Source organism: Lygodium microphyllum, chromosome 5 (genome assembly GCF_053477565.2).
Source record: "Lygodium microphyllum isolate KBCC chromosome 5, Lygodium_microphyllum_v1.1.10, whole genome shotgun sequence".
Lineage (NCBI taxonomy): Eukaryota > Viridiplantae > Streptophyta > Polypodiopsida > Schizaeales > Lygodiaceae > Lygodium > Lygodium microphyllum.
Window position 1 is genome coordinate 19,071,329 of NC_141139.1, and position 25,631 is coordinate 19,096,959.

General features: G+C 42.3%; 1 protein-coding gene and 1 pseudogene across 2 annotated transcripts in view; both read left to right on the forward strand.

Annotated features, from left to right (window-relative positions):
• LOC148035567 (GDP-mannose transporter GONST3-like) overlaps window positions 1-23,106 on the forward strand; it is a 41,633-nt gene extending 18,527 nt beyond the window's left edge. The window contains exons 2-3 of one of the 2 annotated variants that reach the window (XR_015690842.1): window positions 15,311-17,131; window positions 22,985-23,106. Coding sequence is in view for 1 of the 2 variants with exons in the window: in XM_087677526.1 (XP_087533652.1) it covers window positions 15,313-16,398 (1,086 nt within the window). In the remaining variant the exon portion in view is untranslated. Of the gene's footprint in view, window positions 1-15,310; window positions 17,262-22,984 lie in introns of those variants that run through there. The other variant, XM_087677526.1, reaches the window with a different exon arrangement.
• Window positions 23,047-24,408, forward strand: LOC148035568 (GDP-mannose transporter GONST3 pseudogene; annotated as a pseudogene).
• The last annotated feature ends 1,223 nt before the right edge of the window (window positions 24,409-25,631 follow it).

The window sequence follows — 25,631 nt, forward strand, 5'->3', positions numbered from 1 at the left end:
TATGATTGCTGTTGCATTGAATGGTTTAGGGAAAGAATACAAAGCATTTGACACTTCCATCTCAGTTAGAGAAGATCCCCCTGATTGGGAAGAACTGGTTGCATTGTTGCTGCATGAGGAGGTCAAACTTGGCCTAAATACAGGTTCCAGTGCCTCTTAGAGTAGAGACACTCTGTTATACTCTAGCTAGCTTAGCAGAGGAGGTAGAGGCCGTGGTTCATATCGAGGTCGTGGCGACACTCGTAATGCCTATGGACAGCATCAGCAGCAGGGAAATTGACATGGTGCCAATACATAGGGCCAGCGAGGATGTGGTGGTTTTAGATGCAGAGGGAGATCACCTCGAGGAAGAGGAGGGGGATCTGGATCTTGGCAGTCTTCTGATCACTCCAACAGGGACAAAGATTGCCATTATTGTGGCAGGTATGGGCACATAGCGAAGGAATGTTACAAAAAGCAGAATGACATGAAGGCAAAAGGGAAACAGCATGGGCATTATGCATCCTCTAGTGGTGGTCAGGATGATCAGGTTGATAGACTCTTTGCCATGCAGCATGTGTCCAAGACTGCGTCAAGGCAGAACAGAGATGACAGGTGGTACATTGACTCTGGTGTGTCAAACCACATGACTCCGCATGGAGAGTGGTTTGATGAGATGGTTGCAGGTACACATGGTCATGTATGTACTGGGGATGACACCCAACATGACATAAAGCATAAAGGGATTGTTCCATTGATGATGCCTGATGGCAAGAAGAAAGGCCTGCATGATGTCTTACATGTACCGACCATAACGAAGAATTTGTTGTTTGTGGGTCAAATGGCAGAATAGAATCTGCAAGTGAGGTTTAACAAGGATGGATGTTTCATTGAGGAGTATGGAAATGGCTGCAAGCTAATTGCCAAGGGCAGAAGGGATGGCAGGATGTTTACTTTGGAAGCGACCATTCCTGAATTTAAAGCAGCTATGTTTGCTCATGATGAGAGTGCCATCAGAGATGTAGAGATTTGGCACAAGAGAATTGGACATGTAAATGTACAGAAGCTGAAATCCATGCAGCAGAAGGTAGTCGTACTTGGATCACCGAAATTCAAGTATAATGACTTTGGGCATGTGTGTCTTGCATGTCAGTTTGGGAAGCAGGCACGATTTCCTTTCATGAGACATGTACAAAACAGCACTAGGCCTTTGCAGTTGGTGCACTCTGATGTCTGGGGACCATCGCAATAATACGTCTTTTGGAGGTGCACGGTACTATGTCTCATTTATTGATGATTTCAGCAAGTACACTTGGCTGTACATTTGGAAGCATAAAGATGAGGTGTTTGAAGTCTTTAGAGACTTTAAAAAACATGTTGAAAATGAACTTGGCTGCTACATATCATGCTTGAGATCAGATGGAGGAGGTGAATATGTATCCAAAGAATTTGACAGATATCTTGACAAGTATGGGATCAGAAGGCAGCTCACATGTAGCTATACACCGCAGCAGAACGGTGTTGCAGAACAGAAGAACAGAGTCTTAATGGAGTCAGCAAGAGCTATGCTAAATGAGAAGTGTTTGCCTAATGCCTATTGGGCTGAAGCAGTAATGACTGCGGTTTATGTGCTGAATCGCACTCCTATAGCAGGAATACATGCAGTCACCTCTTATGAGAAACTGTATGGTCATAGACCTGACATCAGGCACTTGAAAGTCTTTGGATGTATTGCGTATGTGCATATATTGGATGAGAAGAGGAAGAAATTGGATCCTAAGGCAGTGAAGAGTGTATTTTTGGGATATGCACAGGAACGGAAAGCATACAAGTATTATGTACCTTCTATGCATGAGACACTCATCAGCAGAGATGTAGTCTTTGATGAGTTAGCATCGTGGTATGGGAATCCGGTTGTGGTGTCTACTGATGGAGCACCTAGTATGAATCATGCTGAAAATACTCCTGCAGAGAGTACTTCTATGAGTGGTCAGACAGCAGATGTATCTTCCGCAGTGAGTCCTTGGTCAGGACGCTTACGGAACCGTAATTCTATGACCACTGACATGGACATGTCAGTGAGGGGGAGAAATGACAAGGGAAAAGGAAAAGAAAAGGTTTTTGAGGATGTGACATGACCACTCATAGCAGGCTATGAGTCATCGAGCAGTGACAGCTTAGACAGCGAACTGGGGATTCCGTCTGTTATGACGCCAGGTGCTAGGCAGAGCCATTATGTGCCGCCTCATGAGAGGCAAGCTCAGAGTGAGCCACAGCTTAGGAGATCAGAGAGGATCAGGAGACCTGTTGACAGGTTTACGTACACTGGTTATGCTGCAAAGCACTATGCTTACATGACAAAAGTGATGGAGATCAAAGAACCAGGTATTTATGCTGAAGCAGTAAAGGATGAAAATTGGTGCAATGCTATGGACGAAGAGATGAATGCCTTGGCTGAAAATCAGACTTGGGATCTGATGCCACTGCCTGATGGGAAAAAGACCATTGGTTGCAAATGGGTCTATAAAATCAAATGTAAGTCTGATGGCAGTGTGGAAAGATACAAAGCCAGGCTGGTTGCTAAATGATATGCTCAACAATATAGATTGGATTATGATGAAACATTTAGCCCAGTTGCAAAGATGGCAACCATACGTACAGTAATTGCCTTGGCTGCTGCAAAAGGCTGGAAATTGCAGCAGATGGATGTCAAGAATGCATTCCTCAACGGTGATTTAGCAGAGGATGTATATATGGTTCAGCCGAAAGGGTATGAGCACCCTGATTTTCAGCATTATGTGTGCAGGCTGAAAAAGGCGCTGTATGGGCTGAAGCAGGCTCCGAGAGCCTGGCATGCTAGGATCAGCAGCTACTTGCAAAGCCTTGGATTTGTTGTTGGCAGGGCTGATCACAGCCTGTTCACAAAGAAGACTGACAGTGGCTTGGTAGTGCTGGTCATATATGTTGATGACCTGATAATTACTGGAGATGATGACATGGGAATTAAGCATGCAATGCAGATGCTGAAATCTGAATTTGACATGAAAGATCTAGGAGAATTGGAGTATTTCTTGGGTATTGAGGTTGTACCAGCTGAAAATGGTTTATGGCTGATGCAGAAGCACTATGCCATGGAAATGCTTAAGAAGTATGGCATGGCTGAATGCAAACCACTGGATACACCTCTGGATCAGAATGTAAAGCTAGACATGAACACTGGGGCTGAAGTTGAAGATGTGACTATGTACAGGCAGATGGTTGGCGGTCTGATTTACTTAACCATCACTAGGCCTGAGTTGAGCTATACTGTAGGGCTGATAAGCCAGTTTATGCAGAAGCCGAGGAAGCTGCACTTGGATGCAGCTAGACGCATCATGAGGTATGTTAAGTCCACTATAGACTATGGGCTGTTCTATGTCAGAGATAAGCCCTTGACACTGATTGGATACACAGATGCAGATTGGGCAGGATGCTCATTTGACAGACGGTCTACGAGTGGCTATGCTTTTGGCTTTGGTAGCGGCATGATCGGCTGGAGTAGCAAGAAGCAGCCTACGGTTGCTTTATCCAGTACTGAGGCTGAGTACAGGGGAGTTGCATTGGCAGCATGTGAGATTGCATGGCTGCTCAAGCTTATGGCTGACTTGGATATACAGATTGATGCTCCAGTGATATTGTTATGCGACAATCTTAGTAGTGTACTCCTGGCCATAAATCCAGTTTACCATGCCAGGACAAAACACATAGAGGTACACTATCACTTCATTCGAGAGATGGTTCTTGTAGGAAAGGTTGATCTCATGCATGTGAGGACTGATGAGCAAGTTGCAGATATCTTTACCAAGTCTCTGGGTAAAGATAATTTTTGTGGTTTTAGACAGCTACTTGGTGTGCAGATGATGTCTTGAGCTTGAGGGGGAGTGTTAGAAGTCAAGCTCTCCCGTCTGCCCGTCTTTATGTATGACCGACATCTGTGACAGCTAGTGTGTAGCTGTCTGCATGTGACTACATTGAATAAGTCGGTTTAGCTAGTCGGTGACCTGACTAGAGTTAGTCAGTGAGTTAGTCAGTCTAGTTACACTTACACTAGGTTACTCTTTGTAGTGTGGGTATTACTCTAGTGTTGAATAATGAAAGAGAAGAAGAAGAACCTGATGGTTCTCTGTTAGCTCCATCCCTGTCTCTCTCTCCCCTCTTTCAACAGTTTTGAAGCCTCTCGAGCCTTGAACACTGATTTGAGGTCTTGTAGCACTGTTTTGAACCAGTTTACAGCAGCTTACAGACATTAAATGTCAATGCTACACTAGCAGTTGATGGCTATGCTTGTTTGGTGTTTACTAGTTAAGCGGTTTGATACCTAGTGATGACCGATTGTTGGGGGATGCAAAGCATATGTATTGCCATGATCTTGGACTGATTTTTGGGCTAAAGCCTATTACTTCATGTTTGCTTATGCCTCTTAGAATCGGGATATGCTTTGGAGATATACATTGATGTAGTGACTCTCGAGGATTGACATAGAGCTTGGATTTGCTCTTGGATCATTGGTTGAGCTTGAGCTCGCTTCGCATAGCATTTGGATCTCTATCTTTGATGTTCTTATGGCATGTACTTTGCTTATGTCTGATCGGTCTTGACATGCTTGGCCTATGCCACTATTACATGTCCGTTACATTGTTTGGACTTAGATGCTACTGAGCCTTACTTGGGCTTGACATTTGATTGCTCGAAGCTAGCTTTATTTTTTGGCTTGCTAGAGTTACAGCGTTTATATGCTTGATGTCTATGGATGCTATGTACGGATGCTATATGGTCTATATGCTCATGAGGTCTTATTGATACTTGATTTGGATCTTCTCGCACTAGTGCTCTCATATGCCCTTGTTGAGCTTCCTTGCTGGATATTTACGGCTTTTGTGCCAGTGGGAGCGTCTTTGGATGCTTGACCGACATCGAGCAGGCGGTCTATGCTACTTGAGCATTTGGATACTTGAGATTGGGATCTTCACTTGGATGTTGCATGGTTGATATGCCGTGGTCTTCACAGATGTACTTGGGCTGATTTTGCCTTTGCACTCCCTGAGCATACACCTATTTGTGTCAGGTCTTGCAAGTGTTGTGTACACTTTGCCCTATTACACAGGGGGTGTGCGGGCTTACTGACGGATTCATTTGACATGCTTGGGTGTTTGCTCGATGTCCGTATGACTGTCACATGCTAATTTATGTTTGCTTGATATTGGTTATGCTTTGACAGTCAGTAGTTGACTTGGTACATTCAGTTTGCCTACAGTTTGCTCTCATTATACTTGGTTGTAATTTATTACAATAAGCAGTTATGCATGGACTGTGATGTATTTTTCATGCTGAATCATCCTAATTTTATGTGCTTTTGATGGTACTTGGTAGGTAGCATCATTAGCTATCAGTTTGTGGTCATTTTGCCTTGGTTTTGGTGGTATTTTGACTGTTTACAAGAGAAAACAGCAAGCAGTTTTGAATTGTCTACACTATTTTGGATTGCAGTATGGCATCTTCTTCCACTGATAGTGCTGTCTTCAACATTACTAAGCTTGATGGTACGAATTATACCTATTGGAAGAGCCAAGTTTGGCAGGTATTGGTGCAGAAATCGCAAATAAAGCCACTAAGGATGCATGGCGAGCAGCTTGAAACTATGACTAATGACGAATGGGATGAGCTTGATGAGTTATGCAAGTCCACCCTCATATTGTTTCTCACTGAACATGTGTATTACAATGTGGTTGAGGAAGCACAAAGTGCTTGGCAGCTTTGGGATAAGATCAAGAACCTCTATGACAAGAAAAGTGCAGCAAGTCAAATGTATTGGCTGAAGCAACTTATGGACCTGCGCATAAAAGAGAATATGACGATGTTTGCTCATTTGAGCAAGTTCCATGCTATTCTCAAGAACTTGACTTCGCAAGGCATTACCTTCAATGATGAGATTACTCCATTGTTTTTGCTTGGGACTCTGAGTGAGTCATAGAATGTATTTCGCATTGCCTTATGTGCTCTTGCTACTATTTTGAACTTGTCTGATGCAGAGAGTGCTCTTCTGTAAGAAGAGATTAACCGTAAGAACTTGGATGTCTCGTGTGTGGCATGCTTTGACTATTAGAGGCAGAGATGGTAATGGAAAGAATGGCCGTGGCAGAGACTTGCAGAAGTCTAGGTCTAAGTCACGTGGTAAGTCGTGCAATAAGTCTTGTAGGAGAAATGCTAATGTGACATGTCATCATTGCGGCAAGAAGGGTCATATATGCCCACAGTGTCATGAGTTGCACAAAGAGAAGGGGAAAGACAAAGTACAGGGAAAGTTCTCTGATCACAGCATGGTACCTGCGAAATCCAGTGTGAAAATTGAGATAAATGTCTTGCAGACTGATGACTTCGATTGGGAGTACATACTTGCAACTAGTTCTTGTGATGCTATGCCGTTGACCGAGGTTCACTCTATGTATGCGCAGTGCTAGCTTTTGGATTTTGGTGCTTTCTTTCATGTTACACCATGTCGTGAGTGGTTCCATTTCTACCGCATTGTCTCTGGTTCAGTTCGCTTGGGTAATGACAGGTCACTTGCTATTGTTGGCATTGGGAATGTCAGGCTGCAGTTCTCTACTAACAATACTTTTCTGTTACAGGATGTACGTCATGTACCTGCGCTTACATGCAGTCTTATGTCTATAGGGCAGCTTGATGCTAGGTTTTATGTTTCATTTGGGGATTTCGCTTGAAAAATCACGTGTGACAGACTTGTGCTTGTTAGAGGTGCCAAGGTTTGTAGCCTCTATTCTCTTGTAGTTGATGGATCCTCTATTGATCATGTTTTATCTGTAGGTTCCATCCCACATGTATCTCTTTGGCATGTCCATTGGAGCCATGTCCTTGAAGAGAATGAAAATGCTTTTTGGTTTGCAGTACTTACTGTCCCTTGACTATGCATGTTTTGATTCATGTAAGCATTGTCTTTATGGCAAACAAACTAGGAATACGCATAAGAAGTCTGGTAGGACATGCATGAATGAGCCCTTGGCATTGGTACATTCAGATGTTTGTGGGCCCATGCCTAGTCAGTCTATGGGTAGTGCAAAGTATTTTGTGACATTTATGGACGATTTTTCACATAAAGTTTGGTCTTATCCCATTAAGCTTAAGTTAGATGTCTTGCTTGTGTTTCAGAGATGGCTTGCATTGATTGAGAACCAGACTGAACATAGGCTGAAATGCCTTAGGACTGACAATGGGGGCGAATATGTGTCACGTGCCTTTGAGCAGCTATGTGACAAGAGGGGTATTAAGCATCAGTTGACCGCCCCCTATACTCCACCCCAGAATGGTTTGGCTAAGCGAATGAAGAGAACCATCTAGGAACGTGTACGCAGTATGCTTAGCCATGCAGGCCTATCACAGAGCTTTTGGGCTAAGGCAGTCAGTATAACTGTGCATATTATAAATAGATCACCTTCCAATGGTTTGGAATTCCAAGTTGCAGAGAAGGTATGGACTGGGAAACCTGCGTTTTATGCGCATCTACGTGTCTTTGGATGCGAGACATTCTGCCATGTATCCAAGAATAAGCGTACTAAGCTGGATCCTAAGAGTGTCAAATGCATTTTCCTTGGCTATGGAGATGCATGCGAGATGGGTTACTGCCTCTGGAATCCGAAAGTGCCGAAAGTCATCCGCAGCCATGATGTAGTTTTCCATGAAGACAAGATGCATAGACTCCAGAAGGAGCCACATGCTACAGTACAACCTGCATAGCCAGATGGACATCCTGCATCAGCCGTAGGTATACATGGCCAAGATGTTGGACAAGATGCTAGACATGTAGCAGAGCCTGCAATGAGACAGTCTACTAGAGATAGATGTTCGTCTGATAGATTTAAGCCCTCGATGCACTATGTCTTGGTTATAGATGCAGGAGAGTCTCTCACCTATGATAAGACTATGCACAGAGGTGACAGTTACTCCTGGGAGAGGGCTATGCAGTCGGAGATGGACTCCCTGCATAAGAATATGACTTGAAATTTGGTTGCATTGCCTAAGGGCAAGAAGGCTTTGCCATGCAAATGGGTATACAAGTTGAAAAGTATCCTTGGGCATTCCAAGCCGACTTATAAGACAAGACTTGTTGCTAAGGGTTTTAAACAGGAGCATGGAGTTGACTTTAATGAAGTCTTTTCTCTTGTGGTCAAGATTACCACCCTACGCTTAGTTTTGGCCTTAGTCGTGCAGCTTGACTTAGACATGTATCAGATGGATATTAAGACTGTATTCTTGCATGGGGATTTGCATGATGAGATATACATGGAGTAACCTAAGGGCTTTGTAGAACCTGGCAGGGAGCACCTCGTGTGCAAGTTGAAGAAAAGTCTTTATGGCTTGAAATAGGCACTTAGGGAGTGGTATCATAAGTTTGATGCCTTTATGTAGTCGCAGGGCTACAGTAGGAGTGCTATGGATCCGTGTCTTTGCACGAAGAAAGCTCGTGATGGCTCACTGCTTATTTTGGTACTTTATGTGGATAATACGTTGATAGCAAAAAAAGCTCATGATGAGCTAGATGCTCTTAAATCTCAGCTAAAGAAGAGCTTTGAGATAAAGGATTTGGAACAGGCCTCTCACATTCTTGGTATGTGCATTAAGCGTAATAGGCATGAGGGACTATTCTACCTCTCACAAGGGGAGTACATTCATAAAGTCCTTGAGCGTTTCCGCATGCATGACGTAAAGTCTATTGGCTGTCCATTACCTTCTTATGTGAAGGTCTCACAGGCCGATTGTCCACAAACAGATGAGCGAAGGGACGACATGGCCAAGATCCCTTATGCATCAACCGTGGACAGTTTGATATATGCCATGATAGCCACTCGTCCAGATATTGCCTTTGCAATTGGTGTTGTGGCACGCTATATGGCTACACCTTGCAAGAAACATTGGGATGCCGTGAAGGGTATCATGAGGTACTTGAAAGACACAGCAAATATGTGTATTTGCTATGGCAGCCAGGATACAAGAGTTGTGGGGTACACAGACTCTGATTATGCAGGATATGCAGATAGTAGGAAGTCCACTTCTGGCTATGTATTCATCTATGCTGGAGATGCTGTCTCTTGGATGTCCAGGGTTCAGAAGTGTACGGCTCTCTACCACTGAGATTGAGTATGTTGTAGCCACTGAGGTTTGCAAGGAGGCCATATGGTGGGCCGTTTGGTTCATGACCTTGGGATTGATACTATACCTACGTTGCATTCGGATTTTATGAGTGCTATTCAGCTAGCCAAGAATCTGGTCTTCCATGTGAAGATGAAACACATTGAGGTGAGATATCACTTCATACGTGGGGCCGTGGAGGAGAGGTCTGTTGACCTTGTCAAGATTTCTACTGTCGAAAATCCTGCAGATATGCTTACGAAAAGCCTTACTACTGAGCACTTTGCCTTCCTCAGGAGATTGATGGGCATTGGATGAGATGACGTTTTTCCTCATCCTGTTGTACATGTGTACATTGTACTGTCTTTTCTTTTTCTTTTCACTCCTCACTGGGGCAGATTCGCCTTTAAGTGAGAGGTTGTTGGGGGTAAATGCGCCTTTGCCTAGCGACCCGTGTATTACTACATTGACAATACCTGCCACTGCTACTATAGGTGGTGAGCGTCCGTCACCGTCGCTTTATTCTTTATTCTTTTAGTAACAGTTTGAATAAAAGAAGGCCCAGTCACACATTGTGATTGTTAGAGTTCCCATTTTGTGTCTCTCTCTTTCTTGCTCTTGCTCTCCCGTCATAGCTCTTCTAAGCAAGCTTCGATCCTTCTCACCTTTCAATACGCTTCTGCATTCACTGCACTCTACAAGCCTCAATGGAGTTTTCTAGGGCTTTGTGGAACTGAAATGGACTTAGGTGAAGCTGTTTTTGAGCTTTTTGAGCAATTTCGGGACTATTCTAGTAGTTTTATTTGAGATTTGAGGCTTTTTGGAGAGTTTTGTCAAGTCAGATGTTGCAATGTTGGGTAAGTTGGACTTCATGTGCCTATGTGGAATCTCAACTTGTTTGGTTTAGATGTGGTACTTTTGGTCTTGGTTGGTGAGGGTAATTGGAGATGGGTGCAAAAGTAGGGAGATCCGTGAACCATTGTACCAATGTTTCAATAATGATAAAGAAAGAAAAAATGCAGAATTGCGCCAAGCTTTGGGTCCAATTTGTCTTTATGTTTGGTGTAGGAGCATTCTAGCTTCAGTCTTTATTTTGCTCTTTAGTTACTGAATTTATGTGTTTAATTGCTTACAAAGTTAAAGTTTAATGTACTTCGATCATCCAAAAGTCCCTTTCATGGTTCCATTGCTGGAATATCACCAACTTCCTTAAGGGGGTGAGTCCATGGTCACTTATAGTGCAAGTAGATAAGTCTTAAACTCAGGCAAATGGAAAAGCAAACAAGAAGGATGTCTCATAGGGAATGGAGCAAGGACCTTTCTGAGGGATTGAGATCTTTTAGATAAACTATTGATGATGTACCATAGGGATCCAAGCGCAGTCTTTTGATGCATAAGGATTAGATGGATGATATTGCTTCAATGTCTAGGGAGACCACAAGGGCTGATGTAGATGATGATACTTGATTCAAAGTGCAATTGCTTAATGTAGTTGACATGTTTACTTAGCTCCCCAATGCTGTGGAGACTTTTGCCAACTTATGAAGAAACCTACATTTGCCACATTGTTGGGTTCTTTTGAGTTGGCAACAAGATACACCGATCCAAGATGTTAGTGTGGTTGGGAGATAATCCACTTAGTTCCAATTCATTGATGGGTTGCACGCAGTGATGCCGCTATGTAGGGTGTTCTAGTTCAGCAAGATCCTTCTAAGCTGACAAAGGGGAGGCAACAAGATACACTAATTTGAAGATTTGAGTGTGGCTGGGAGACAACCCATCGGGTTCCAATTTGTTGATGTGCAGCAAATAATGATTCCACTATTGCAGAGTGTTTTGTTTCAACAAAGTACTCGCATTCTGGGTGCTAAAGTTAATGGATAGTGTAATAAATTTTAGGAAGTATAGTATGCACTGTAGCCACCATATACTCATCCAAGTTATTTTGGTGGAGGTTCAATGTTTCAGGCTACGACAACCAATGTTTGTGAGCCAAGGCCCTATTAGTGATGAACCTATAGGTTTAGAGGGGAATGTGTTTGCAGGTAGGCAAACTAAACCACCGAATATGATATATTCAAATGCGGGCACTCAATCAGGCTTCTAGATTGGTGTGCAAGCTCAACTACCAAACATGTTGGTAATGGATCCAAATCATGTAGCTTCAGCACCCAATGTCCAAACAATCAGTAGTGCAAGTCAAACTAAATTTTTGTAGCCATCTATTTATGAAGATCTCACTCCTAGGGAGAAAGCCAAGGATTATAAAGGATGAGAACAATCTGCAAAATTTGAAACCTTTCACAAGATGTAGGATAAAATGAAAGCTTAGCTTTGGCTATTATTCGGTAGTTTAATATAGTGTTATCAAGTGGAGATTCTATTGAGTGGTCCAAGGTGTGCAAAGCATCTACTTTTCTTAAAGGGAATACTCCAAAGTGGTGGATGTAAAGAAATGCTCATCTATAGAATACAAAAACAATTGTATGACAAACACATAGATTGATAAAGAACACAATTAGAGTTATGGTCGACACAAAGACAATGACATAGATGATGAAAGAAGTTTGAATAATGAATAAACACAATGCTCAATGCAGCAGCCACACTACCCAAGGTGAAAACAGTAACATTTGGTCTTTCTAATCTATGTCATCATGAACATTGTCTTTGTGTTTAATCCACCATAGCCATGCTCTAGATCCATGCTTTTCACATGGTATCAGAGCTCAGCTAAGCATGGCATAGCTCCATACACTGCTTCCCTAGTTTCTCTTCACCTCTAGTGATCTCTGTTCAGTTTACATCCAGCTCATGACTCCATTTTCAACTTCAACTTCATCTTGACCTTCATGTCTGCCATAGGTAGACTACACCTACCCTGCTTTGAGCTCCTAGATCTTCCTCCACAAGCCAAATCTCTTCAATATCCTTCTGAAGAAGTGTTCCTGACTCACTAAGGATCTCTGTGTCACTTTACAGTAGAACATTGGGGTCTCTATTGCCCAACATTGCACAAATTATTGCTTACTGCCCTTGTGTGTGCTTGCAGATTGTCAGCCCTACTCTCCTTGGAGGAGATAGTGTGAGCAAACCAGGTCATTTCAAGCTCTGCATCCTTCTGGAGACTTCTTCTGCAGGTCAAGGCGCACCCTCTCAGCACCTCAAAGCCTAACATAGCTGATGATGATGGCCGACATTGTTGTTTTTCACAGATCTGGTGCAGTTTTCGTTGTGTAGTAGTTCATATATCATGCCAACCAGTACATGATGCAATCTTTGTTGCCACCATAGGGCTTTGGTAGCCCCCCAAGTGGGCTAACCTCATCCAAGAGGATTCCCCAAAATTCTTCCTCTGTTGCTCACACAGAGCTACACTCTCTGTAGCTCACTACAGATCTAAAAGTGCTCGAGTAAGCTTTTAGTTATCCACAAAGATTCAAGAGAAGACCAAGACTCCATACCCATTCCACCTCGCTTTCTTTTCACTTCATTTTCACACCTCTTTTAGCTCAAGGAAGTTTCTACAACTCTGATTTGGTGATTCACGCAATTTTCAACAAGTTTTTTCCCACCAAATCAAAAAGAAGGGGAAAAATCACCAGCAACATCGAGCTCAACATAAAGATCTTTAAATCTTCAAGTATTGTATCTGTTGATACTCAACTAGTGTTATTCCGTACTAATCTACTAGTGTTCTTGGACAACTCACTTTTTGGTATTATCTCAGCTATTTGAAGCTAATCAACATGGCAGAACTTGAGCAAATAGCCAAGTTCAATGGAGAAGGCTTTCATGCCTGGAAGGAGAAGACCATGTACCACCTTATGTGGAAGGATTTGTGGGACCTGTTTGAGGATGATGCAGGAGATGCAAATAGCAAGAAGGAAGATGATGAAGACGGGTTCGTTGAAGCAGACCCAAAGGAGTGGAAAAAGATGAACAATAAGGCTCTAGGCATCATTGCCTGGGGTGTATTGCACCATATCTCTGGCTTCAGAGATGCTAAAAAGGCTTGGGATGAGCTTGATAGGATCTTTGGAAGTCAACCTAAAAACTCTAAGGTCAAGTTGTTAATGAAGTTCTATAAGCTTGACATAAAAAACAGTAGTTCAATAACTATGCATATTAACAAATTCAAAGTCTAAAAACTCAACTTGCCACTCTGAAGAAAATAATAGATGAAGATGAAGCCATTGCTATACTCCTTGCTAGTGTAAATCAGGATCCTTATGAAAATATTGTCTCTACTCTCAGCAATGTACCTAATTTATCACAGAAAGATTTTGAGTACTCTCTTCTTGATGAAGAAAATAAACAAAAGAACAAGAATGTAAAAGATGTGTCCCATTCTCCAGGGAAAACCTCTTGTATACCAAAGGAGCTGCTGGACCTAAAGGTCGAGGCCGAGGATTCAACGCCAAGAACAAAGATCGGATGACATGTCATTATTGTGGTAAGATTGGCTATATAGCCAATGAATGTTTCCACTGTAAAATAGCACAACAGGTGCAGAATGGTAACCATTAGAAGAATCAGTTCATGAATGAAAGAGAAGAAGAAGAAGATGCTTCCGCCATCAACAACAACTCTAACAGATTGTTGTGAAGAAATTATTTTTTCCATAGTGGATTTTAATTCCCTTAGTGGATTTACTTTGTAAAACAAAACCCTTACCAAAGATATAAAGTTTCAAGCTTTAACTTAACTAGGTTGCCTAAGAGCTAGTCTCTTGGGCCATGTCATCATGTAGGGGGAGGCAAAAGCCAGCAAGTATAGGAACTCATCATTTAAGGGGGGTGTTGAGAAATGACAAATGATGTATGCTCCAAGACTAGAAGTCTTGAATCCCACATGCATAGTGAGGAGAGTCAAGAAAGGTCAGAGACTATATAATGATGTACTTTGTTCACTTTTTCAATGTAATGTCATTGTACCTTGTCCTTTCAGTCATAGTTAGTGTCATACTCAAGATTGTGTTTATGAGTCCAAGCTTCCATCTTGGAACCTAATTTACTTGAGTAACAGTTGGTCTCTCTAATCTGTCATCATGAACATTGTATTTGTGTTTCGTCTATCATAGCCATGCTCTAGATCCATGCTTTTCACAGCATGGGCCCTCAATGGGAGCCTTCTCTATGTATGTAGCTATGCAGCATTGAGCAATGGACCAGCTCTTTCTTGCTCTATGATAGCAATTGCAACCCATTCTAATCTCAAGACTGCCAAAACAGCTTGTCAACCTCTCTAAGCTTCTCTTTTCCAACTGACCTCAATTGGCTAACCATGGTATGTCAAGCAACCCTAAAATAGTTTTGAAATTCAGCAAGCTTCTTTACCTTTAGAAGATGTAAAGCTAGAAGTGGGCTCTAATACTTTGTTAAGATCCTATCTTTCAGTACTGCAAACAACAACAGAAAACTAGCAAACACTAACAATTAGATTTTAAACTCGCTAATCTGTATGCCAGCTCCAAGCTTCCCCAAGCCTACAAGGTACTTTTGTGTATTAGCCCGAACTTAAGTTAGGGTTTTCCCATACACACAATATACCACTATGCATGTGATGGAGGAGGAGATTAACCAAACATTTGCAAGAATAATTATGACACATGAGTTTGCTTTATTGAGCTAGGATAGTAGAGATGTTGCATTGACTACTCTTTTTTATGGCCTCAATGGATGGATTACTATGCAGTAGTGAAACATGTGGCCCCGAACATATGGGACTTGATGTGACATGATACAAATTAGTAGCTCCTCCCTATCTGCCACAGGTCCAATGGCACAACAATATCTTAGTCCTCTAGACCCACGGATACTTAAGGTTTGGCCTTTTTTGTCTACACATTGTCGTCTAAGTGAGATTACTAAGAACAGATATAAGCACTCATTATTCTAAGTGAGGCTCACAATTGGAGATTTAAACATTCCCTTTTCAAAGGAACAGGTCAGTTTGAAGAGCTTGTTGGTAGGTTAATCAGCTACATGAGGATTACCATTGTAATCTGCGTACATCTGGTGGAATTTTGTCAGTTTCGCGGCTTCATGCTGCACATCGTGAAAGATAATGTTTTTATACAAAATAAGAGAGGAGGACTGAGGGAGAGAGGAAGGAAAGGAAGGGAAATCTAACCACTGTCAACCTCCAGAGATGCCTGAACCTGGTGATGATGCATTTGCTTTGCCAAAAGAGGAACCAACTGTTAAACATGAACCATGGTGGAAGGAGAAGTTGTCACTGTGGCCAAGTGAGGCTTCAGTAGTTGGCATTGCCATTGGATATTGTCTTGCAGCATCTCTGTTATCCATCATTAATAAGTGGGCTATTATGAAGTTCCCTTTTCCTGGCACACTGACTGCCCTTCAATATTTTGTTAGTGCTGGTGGGGTCTTTCTACTTGGAAGGCTTGGCCTTCTTGAGCATGACCGCCTAGATCTTCGTATCATGCTAAAGTTCTTACCTGCTGCCATTTGTTTTTACCTTTCCATTTTCACAAACAGTGAGCTCCTTCTTCATGCAAATGTTGATACCTTTATCGTGTTCCGATCGGCGGTTCCTATATTTGTTGCAGTAGGGGAGACTTGCTATTTAAAGCAGCCATGGCCTTCCTCCAAAACATGGCTGTCTCTAGGTGTCATTTTTGCAGGTGCTTTGCTTTATGTGCTTACAGATCGTCAGTTCACTCTGGATGCCTACACCTGGGCTATTGCATATTTAGCAAGCATGTCGATAGATTTTGTTTACATTAAACACATTGTTATGACAATTGGTCTCAACACATGGGGTTTGGTCCTGTACAACAACTTAGAGGCCTTGCTGCTCTTTCCTTTGGAGCTGTTGATAATGGGAGAAGGCATGCAGCTCAGTCATGAGAAGCTGAAGCAATCCATAGATTGGTATTCCTTTGATGTGTGGCTTCCTGTAGGATTATCTTGTGCCTTTGGGCTGGCTATCTCATTCTTTGGTTTCTCTTGCCGGAGGGGCATTTCTGCCACTGGATTCACTGTTTTGGGTGTGGTGAATAAGCTTCTTACAGTCATTATCAACCTTGTTATCTGGGATAACCATGCATCTTTAATAGGGACACTTGGATTATTGACTTGCATTGGAGGTGGAATATTATATCAGCAGTCAACCACCAAGCCCAAGGGCACACCCCCTGCACCAGTAGACACAGAAGATGAAGAGCAGGTCCCTTTGAAGATTAAAGAAAGGAATCAAGACGAAGAACAATGATCTGCTGCAACAACAGCAACAGCAACATCATACCATCCACAAATTTCTTTTGGCCAAAGTTGCAAAAGGGGAAAAAAAAAGAATTTGGTTCAGGCTAGAGATCTGTGGAGAAAGCAAGGTTGCTGCCTTCTCTTGCAGTGATCATACTAAATGAGAACTTGGAACCCTAACTTTGGTTCAATATTTTGACTACTATCTGGTCTTTTCTTTTGAGCATCTCAATGCTCTTCAGGAATGCCTTATGACAGCTGCAATGATGTGGGAAGATTCGATTTATGGAGATGAATAGGAATTAAATTAGCTATAAGTGTCTCAGTTCCATTTATGACTATATTTCCAGTCTAAAAAACATCAATGCCTGATATCTAAACCACTGTAAGTGCAGCAAAGTTGGTGTTTGGGCCAACTATTGTTTCTAACTTTCCAGCAAGGTCCGTTTGTGTCTGAGATCTTCGCCTGGAACCTCACAAAACTGGCTATCAGATGATGGCACTTAGGACTTTGATTGAGCAGTTTTTCTATCATGGTTCTTTCTGTCAATGCAGACATTGGCTTTACTCCAGCAAGAACTAATGGCTTCCTGGTTGTAAGGAAGCAAGGTAGAGTGTGGCAACAACCTGAGCCACTTGTGCTGCATTGATAGTCGTAAACCCACCCCGGAAGCAAAAGATGTAAACACTGCCGCCCACCACCATTGTTCACAACAATATGCTTAGTTTTTCTAACAATTATGGTAAGAAGATGCATTGGAGGTTTCTTAAGTCTTGTCATTAGTTGTAATTCTAGAGTGAGAAAAGCTCAATGCTACCTACAGTTTCCTCTATTTCATACAGTTCGTGCAGTTCGGCTATAACTTTGTTAATTTTGACTATGTTGTACACGTTGAAAATTTAGCTATGTAGCAAGCAAGCTAGTTCAATTCATTCAATTATCCGTTGTTGCGGAGCATACAATTAGGTCAAGATTTTGCGTCTCCACTTTTACTTGCCAAGGGCAGGCATGTTTCCTTTTGTTATGGTGTTACTGTTCTCAAAGTTTTTTAAACGCGGAAAGATGATTTAATTAATAAATAACAATTACAGAAAGACTATTGGCCAGCAATGTAGGTTAGGCATACTCGCCAGGTCATTATACTCATGTTATCCAACTTCGTAGTAGATCCCAACACCAGTGGACTTTGGGTACAATTTCAGACCAGGAGATGCTCATTCTTTGGCCTTGAAAGAGCGAACTAGTTCTGGCCTCCCAAATCAGACACAACGTAAACTGCTAATTGAGTGAATCACCAACTGCTTGTGCTTGACCCTTCATAAAAAAACTTTTTCCTGTAATGGAAACTTGAGAGCTCCCTTCCTCTTCCGAGAGCTCTTTATGTCTTCTTCAAATAGACCAATATTCCATCTTTTGAGTGTGTCAGGACCTTCCATTGACAAACCATCCAAAATGCTTCTGATTACTCTAGTCTTAACCTTACAGTGGATTCTTTCACCTTCCAGTTCCAGATAAGGAGGAAAGGGATCCAAGGATTTGTTCAGCTCCAAACCAACGCATTTTCCCTTCACAAGGTCCCAGCCTAATTCAGAGAAATTGGTGAGATTAGAAGAACTTTCAACCTCTTCAAATGAGATTAAAGTCCTGGATGTGTGAATCCAATTGTCTGCCTTATTGAACCTAACTTCAGCTATTTTCAAATTTCTCCGTCAATCATTACTGCTAGGGGGGGAGTGAATCTCCATGACCAAAGCAAATTTACCTTGGGAGAAAGCATCTTTATTGAAACATTCTTGGTAGACTTTTCCATGATTAGCTTCCATGATGACAGTAGGCTAGTGATTAGCTCATTAGCCTTGACTTTCCCAACTGCCCATGACTTGATCACATCATCACCGCATAAGCCCCAAGAGGTGCAAAACCTTTTGTTACAATGAACTAAGATGCCCTTCAATGAACAAGACTAGGACACATCCTTGCTACTACATCTGGTCAGGAGTTTGGCCTGCATAGCAATACAAATTGGCAGTGGATCCGAAAGGCCAAGCCCTCCCTTCTCAAGTGGTGCCTTTAAATGCTGCATCACAATTTGAGCCACACATCTATTACTACTATGCTTTCCACACAAGAGATTGCCAATCATTGGGTCCCAAATTTTATTCTCCTAAGCACCCCAACTGACTAGAGTCAAAATAAAAGAGAAGAGCAGGATACACAAATGTCTTTAAGATTTTAAGCTTGACATGCAATGGCCAATTAGTTCCAACTCCTAATATTTTTCGTCAGCTTGCTAAGGACCCAGAAGGTCCTACTAATCTCACTAATATCCACTCCAATGGGAACTCTAGGTATCTTAAAATGTATCCTCTATGTATAATCCCTCCCCTCCACTGCAGGTTTTAGATGGTCTTCTGTCACGCTGATCATAGATGACTTGTGAAGATTGATCTTGAAACCAGCTGCTTCACTGTAAAGATTGAAGATCTCCATGGCTTTATCCACATTTTCTTTACTTGGTTTCAAACTCATGAGTAGATCATCTATGGAGCCTTGTCCCAGCATTTGTCTTTGTCCGTATTTCACTCCTACCAACCTGCCTTCACCTGCCATAGCCTCCATCATACAGAACAGAGGGTGAGTTGTAACAGTGAAGAGTAAGGGGATGACTGAGCACCCTTGCCTTACTCCCCTTTCAATTCCAAAGGGAGAAAGTAGATAGCCATTAAAAGAGAGGTATGCTTGCCCACAACCTGCAAGGAAGTATGCAGGGTCTGCAATTTTCTTGGAAAACCAAGACTTTCTGAATGAAGAGCCACTTGACTCTATCAACATCTTTTTCAATATCCAATGGCAAAAAAACAGCCTTCTGCCCAGTTACTTTTGCCTGTTCAATTACCATTATTGCATCAAGAACATTGTCAGATAGGAACCTTCCTTTAATGAATCCATACTGATGACAACTATTGTGTTTCTGCAAAACTGGCATTAATCTATTGGCCAATGCTTTTGCCACTATTTTGTACGGCATGTTCATGAGAGGAATTGGTCTCCAGGGACAAACTTTCAGGCTCTGCTTTTGCTTTGGGACAAGCGTGATCATGCTTTGAGTCCAAGGCTCTGGCATCCTACCTGCAGTCCAGTATTTGTTAGTCAATGAGGTGACTAGAGGGCCAATTTCTTGCCAATACTCCTTCAGAAGCTCCACTGTCATCCCATCAAAACTGGGTGATTTGTTGGCACCTAGTCCCTTCAGTGCTTCAGTAAGCTCTTCTAGTGAGGATAGGCCTAAGATAGCATCATTTTCGGCCTGAGTTATGACTCTAGGTACTGTGTCAAGTAATTTGTCAGTTGCCTGCTGATTATTGGAGCCATTGTCTCTACTGTAAAGGGATGAGAAAACATTCCTGCAGTGATTGGCAAATCTCTTCTTGCTCCAGTTAACCGACCAGGTACCATTGTCAAACTGCAAGAACGATATGCTTTCCTTTCCTCTCCTCCTGATTAGGCTTTTGACGAAGGTGGGTGATGTAAAATTAGGATCAAGAATTAGTTTCTATTGAAGGCCAAGGCAATCTTCTCCATCTCATTAACAAGGGTTGCCCTTCTAATTGTCTGGACTTCATTCAGCAGCTCTATCTTGAAGGTCGTGAAGCTCCCCCTCCTCGCTATATTGGCACTTAAGGAAGCATTGAGTTAGCTCAAGAGATCTGAGCCCTTTCCTCCTCACAAAACCAGGTACCTTGGAGACAAATAATATGTCGAAGAGTGCTAGAAAGTTTTTACTCCAGGGGTCAAAGTCATTACCTCCAACATCCTCTTTTGAGGTTCCTTTGAATGTGTACTGAAAAGCAACCTGCCTAAAGTGCCTTGGGTTAGCAATAAGCTTCTTATTCATGCCTACAAATTTAGCCTTACAATAGGCATTACTAGCTCCGGAACCCAATCCTCTACCCACTGCAGAACCACCTATCCAATCTGCTCGAGTAGCTTTTATGTCTCAGAGAATTATGTGTAGGATGGACTGGTGACTTAAGGTACTCCACCAAGTCGACAAGATTAAGATGATCTTCAGCTCTTCGCTAGGCCTCAAGTTCCTCCCCACCAATGATAGCAGATGGCAAGGTGGCATCTCTTTGAATAATAACCATATTAAAGTCTCTCGCCATCAGGTAAGTGCCAGGAGCAAGCTCACTCAGCACGTGCTATTGTATTTTCCTCATTCTACTGTCTTGAGCACCATAGATAATTGATCATGTTAATTTGCTGACTGCCCCAGTCCATTGCAACTATAATGGAGCCTCCGTCATTTGAGCTGTACACAAGGCTGGGATTCCTTGACGTCGTCACTACACACATACATCCTGAGTATCCATGAGAAGAGCCACTTAGAAAGCATGTGTAGTTTTCATAAGAAAACTGGTGCCCACTCCACTTACGGAGTTTGTGCTCCTGTGCCATGATTACATTGAGATCATTAGAAAAAACCCACTGCCAGCATAGATACCTCTTGGCATCACCATTGAGCCCCTTAACATTAACAGTCGTCATTTTTATTTGATCCTTAGTTAGTTCTATTAGCCAGATTTTGAGGAGAATCGGATTCATGCTCAAATCCCTTCTCCCCATACTCCAGCCTGGGTTGATCCTTGGCCCAATCTCTTCGCTTGGAAATCTCTTGAGAGTGAGCTTTTCCTGATTGAACTGAGCTGCAAACCGATTCTCGTTACCTTCCAGAGACATTCCCATGTAACTCTTTCCTGCAGCTGTTCTAACCTCGGCATCCATACCTGGAAACTCTTTGTCTAACAATGGAATTTTATGGAGATAACCAAATGCACTACCTTTGCCTCTATCATTTCTCAAGATTGAAACTTTATTCCAGAAGTTTTTGACTTGTGGGGGATTGGCTGCCATGCTCTCAGGGACTGCTATATTCTGCTTGGCCACATTTTACCTCTCTTCTGCTCCTAGCTGTATACCATCCTTCTCCGTTGCTCTCCTTCGGACCCATAGGAGCCTTTCCCTTATCACGGTGATGATTAGCTCTAGCTGCATCAGCCCAGGTTTGTTTTTGCTCTTCTGTATCATCCATTTCACCTTTCTCCAACTTGGGACACTCTGAAGTAGTGACCCCACATACCGCAATGGTAGCATGCACCCACAAATTTACTCCACATCAGTTTAAGCTTGAGACTACCCACTGTTGGTAGATCCGGCTCGATGAAGCTTGGCTTTTCATCACCTGTATTCCATAGCAAGCATAGTCGGTTATGGAATGGGCTAGCCAGAGGAGGAATGTAAAATGGTTTGTGCAAGCTACGGGCAATGTCCAGAAGAAGATTGAAAGGGTAGACAGGAAGCTCAGGAATTTCGACCCAGATTGGGCACTCCTTGAGATTGTCCTTTCCCAGGTCCACCGGTTGCCATTCATGCCATGATGTAAACAAGGTCCAGTCCCCCAAAAGTAAATTTCTTGGCCAAGCACCTTCTATGCAGATTCTCTATTACTAAAGACCACCTCCAAGACCCGGGGCCACCATAATAGATCTGTTCAACTTGCCCATTATCCTTAAGTATTGCATTAAACCATGGGGCCACCTCCATGGCCTTCGGAGGCTTGCCTGTGAAGAAAGCAAGCACTGCCCAAGTATTAAAGCGGAGAACATTATGGCAGACCTTTTTAGAGTCCAGTGTGATTTTCTTCCCCACCCCAGCCATTTTCTCCTCCGTGTTTCTGAGCAAAACAGAAGAAAGTATATCAACAACCACCTGTGGATTAGCTCTCAACCTAAGCTGGAATTCCTTGCTTGTGTCGAGTGATTCTTCTTTCTCCACTTCACTAGTGTCGACTCCTTGAGTTGCTGATTCTGCATCCAGGTCGCTTCTCTTTTTCAGAATGATAGCCACACATGCGAATGATCAGTATTCCATTGATCCCATCCACGCCCACAAGCCTCCTATTCCACCATATGATAGGAGTGTGAGAACCTTGGCAATTGCACGGTCCTAGGTCTTGGTAAGGAGCTAAAATGTTGAGCCAAACTCACAACAATCACGACATTGTCCTAGACTCGTGTGTTGATGCGGACATGCCTCCATCACTCGCATGTCTGTTGCTGATCTCCTTCACTACATCTGCCATTGCTGTGCCTGCATCGTTGGACCCGTCCAGCATGCGTTGGATTAGGTCCCAAGCCCCGCGCCCCCCCCCTTCTTGCATGCAATGCAGGTCGCTGACATGGGGCGCGGCCATCTAAGATGAGATTATTGCAAGTAATCATGGCTTTCATAAGCTATGATTAAGTATTGATCAAATCTGTCTTTTGAAGTTCAGCTGGAGCCTTTTCATCTTCCTCTTCCTCATGTTGAAAGCATTAGAACAGGCCAGTTTGAAGAGCTTGTGGGTAGGTTAACCAGCTACATGAGAATTACCATTACAATCTGTGACATCTGGTGGAATTTTGTCAGTTCTGGGGCTTCATGCTGCACGTCAATGAAGTAGTGAAAGAAAATGTTTTTATACAAGAGAAGAGAGAAAAACTGAGGGAGAGAGGGAGGAAAGGAAGGGGAATCTAACCGCTGTCAACCTCCATAGATGCCTGAACCTGGTGATGATGCCTTTATTTTCCCAAAAGAGGAATCAACTGTTAACCATGGTGGAAGGAGAAGTTGTCACTGTGGCTAAGTGAGGCTTCAGTGGTTGGCATTGCCATTGGATATTGTCTTGCAGCATCTCTGTTATCCGTCATTAATAAGTGGGCTATTATGAAGTTCCCTTTTCCTGGCACACTGACTGCCCTTCAATATTTTGTTAGTGCTGGTGGGGTTTTTCTACTTGGAAGGTTTGGCCTTCTTGAGCAGGACCGCCTAGCTGCTGCCATTTGTTTTTACCTTTCCATTTTCACAAACAGTGAGCTCCTCCTTCATGCAAATGTTGATACCTTTGTCGTGTTCCGATCCGCGGTTCCTATATTTGTTGCAATACGGGAGACTTGCTATTTAAAGCAGCTATGGCCTTCCTCCAAGACATGGCTGTCTCTAGGTGTCATTTATTTTTGCAGGTGCTTTGCTTTATGTGCTTACAGATCGTCAGTTCACTCAGACTGGATGCCTACACCTGGGCTATTGCATATTTAGCAAGCATGTTGATAGATTTTGTTTACATCAAACACGGGGTTTGGTCCTGTACAACAACTTAGAGGCCTTGCTGCTCTTTCCTTTGGAGCTGTTGATAATGGGAGAAGGCATGCAGCTCAGTCATGAGAAGCTGAAGCAGTCGATAGATTGGTATTCCTTCAATGTGTGGCTTCCTGTAGGATTATCTTGAGCCGTTGGGCTGGCTATCTCGTTCTTCGGTTTCTCTACCCGGAGGGGCATTTCTGCCACTGGATTTACTGTTTTGGGTGTGATGAAAAAGCTTCTTACAGTCGTTATCAACCTTGTTATCTACCTTGTTATCTGGGATAACCATGCATGCTTAATAGGGACACTTGGATTATTGAGTTGCATTGGAGGTGGAATATTATACCAGCAGTCATCCACCAAGTCCAAGGGCGCACCCCCTGCACCGGCAGGCACAGAAGATGAAGAGCAGGTCCCTCTGAAGATTAAAGAAAGGGATCAAGACGAAGAACGATGATCTGCTGCAACAACAGCAGCAGCAACTGACGATTTTTTCCCTTAGCAGGTAAAAATAAGGAAAATAGTTCTAGAACAAGGTATGTTATATATTTTAGCAGGTAACTAGTGTCTCTCCTTTCCTATGGTAATTCCCCATCAAGTGGAGTCCTTCACACATCCATGATGGATGGAATACCCCTTCTTGTTGCGTTGTAAAACCTTGAGATCCTTGGACGTAGGGGTCAACTTGTTCCATCTGAATGAATTCACAGGTCACTCAAGTAACTGACTAGGAAATTTAATTACCATATAAATTAATGTCAAATTAATTTATATGTTATTTATCTTGATTAATTGACTTTGCAAATTGTAGTTAAGTGGATGAGGTCAATCCTATCTTGACTAATTGACTATGCAAATTGTAGTTAAAGGGATGATGTTCAATCCTAGATACAAATTTTCACTTGATATTTTTGTTGTTTTTGTACATCTGTGAGCAAGATTGGCATTTTCTTCAATTTTGACGTATGTTGAGCTTCTGTGTATGATGGTCTACATATGAAAGAGGGATATTATTAAAGATATCTTGGATGTGGAACATGATAATGCTTTTGTGAGATTTGGAGTTATGGGTTCATTCTAAGATGACAATACTAGTATAGATTAAACATGTGGATAAACATATGTGCATAGATTATGATGAGATGTACGAGTCTATAATTAACTTTCTATACCTAGTATTCTTTTATAGATATGTTAATGAGTATTAGCTTTCTAGCTATATGTTAATGCTTGTATAGAGGATCCAAAATCGTGACATTACTTTTTATGTAAATGAGTATGAAGTGTTGATGAGATCTTTATAAGTAATGGCATCTATTTCAAAGATAAAGTGAACTAAATGCTGCCTCTGAAAAGTCACAAGACACAAAAGACTATCTTTATGTGGGAATTAAACCCAATATGCTAAGTTATTAGGTGAAGTTGTCTACAACCATTGCGATGTCTAGGAAGATGTGGACTAGGAAATGCAATATGTATCTCCTATAATAAATATTTCTTGTTATCACAGAAAAAAGTTCTCATGTTTTAGAATTTTAGCCTCCAAGGAAGACTCATGGGGCCTATGTGCAAATGGATAGCATGGCAACAATTCCTTCGCATTATACAACAAGAGAGGGAGCTGTAGGTCTATCTTGAGTTGTATTTATTGAGGCGTAAGTGGCTATTAATGTAGATGGAGGAGCCCTACACTAAAATAGACTAGGGTTAGATCATTGACCTCGAGAGAACAAGCATGTCCCACACGGTAGGATCGATGGCATATCATCAACATCCTTTTTTGATCTCATGTAAAATGGGGATGTGAGTTAATCTTACCTTGACCACTTCTGCCCTTGACTTCATACCCTCTATCTATGGTGTGTAGCATGAGAGAGAGAGAGAGAGAGAGAGAGAGAGAGAGAGTGTGTGTGGAGCTACATATGCACTTAGGCCCAACAACATTGAGCTCATGATTTTGGATATTCTTGTAACCAAAGATATACCTTGATTTGATATGTAGACACTAGATTTATCCAACATAAGGATGGAAAAATCTCAAGCTATTCCACTAGCTTTCT